The sequence below is a fragment of the Acanthisitta chloris genome, unplaced genomic scaffold (genome assembly GCF_000695815.1).
Source record: "Acanthisitta chloris isolate BGI_N310 unplaced genomic scaffold, ASM69581v1 scaffold42341, whole genome shotgun sequence".
NCBI lineage: Eukaryota > Metazoa > Chordata > Aves > Passeriformes > Acanthisittidae > Acanthisitta > Acanthisitta chloris.
Window position 1 is genome coordinate 1 of NW_008656123.1, and position 260 is coordinate 260.

General features: G+C 48.1%; 1 protein-coding gene across 1 annotated transcript; it reads left to right on the top strand.

Annotated features, from left to right (window-relative positions):
- Window positions 1-20: 20 nt before the first annotated feature.
- On the top strand, window positions 21-199 carry LOC103811217 (AP-1 complex subunit sigma-1A-like; the record flags this gene model as incomplete). Its single annotated transcript, XM_009084173.1, has 1 exon — window positions 21-199. A coding segment is annotated over exon 1 (179 nt), but the record flags the coding sequence as incomplete, so codon positions are not given.
- Between the last annotated feature and the right edge of the window lie 61 nt (window positions 200-260).

The following is a 260-nucleotide window of genomic DNA, read 5'->3' on the forward strand; positions in this document are numbered from 1 at the left end:
ACTCCCCCCTGTGCCCCCAGATGCGTTTCATGCTGCTGTTCAGCCGCCAAGGGAAGCTGAGGCTGCAGAAATGGTATTTGGCCACAGCAGACAAGGACAAGAAAAAGATGGTTCGGGAGTTGATGCAGGTGGTCCTGGCCAGGAAACCCAAAATGTGCAGTTTTTTGGAGTGGAGAGACCTCAAAGTGGTTTACAAGAGGTGAGTTGCCCCCAAAAAATGGAGGGTTTTTCTAAAAAAATGGAGATTTTTCCTCAAAAAA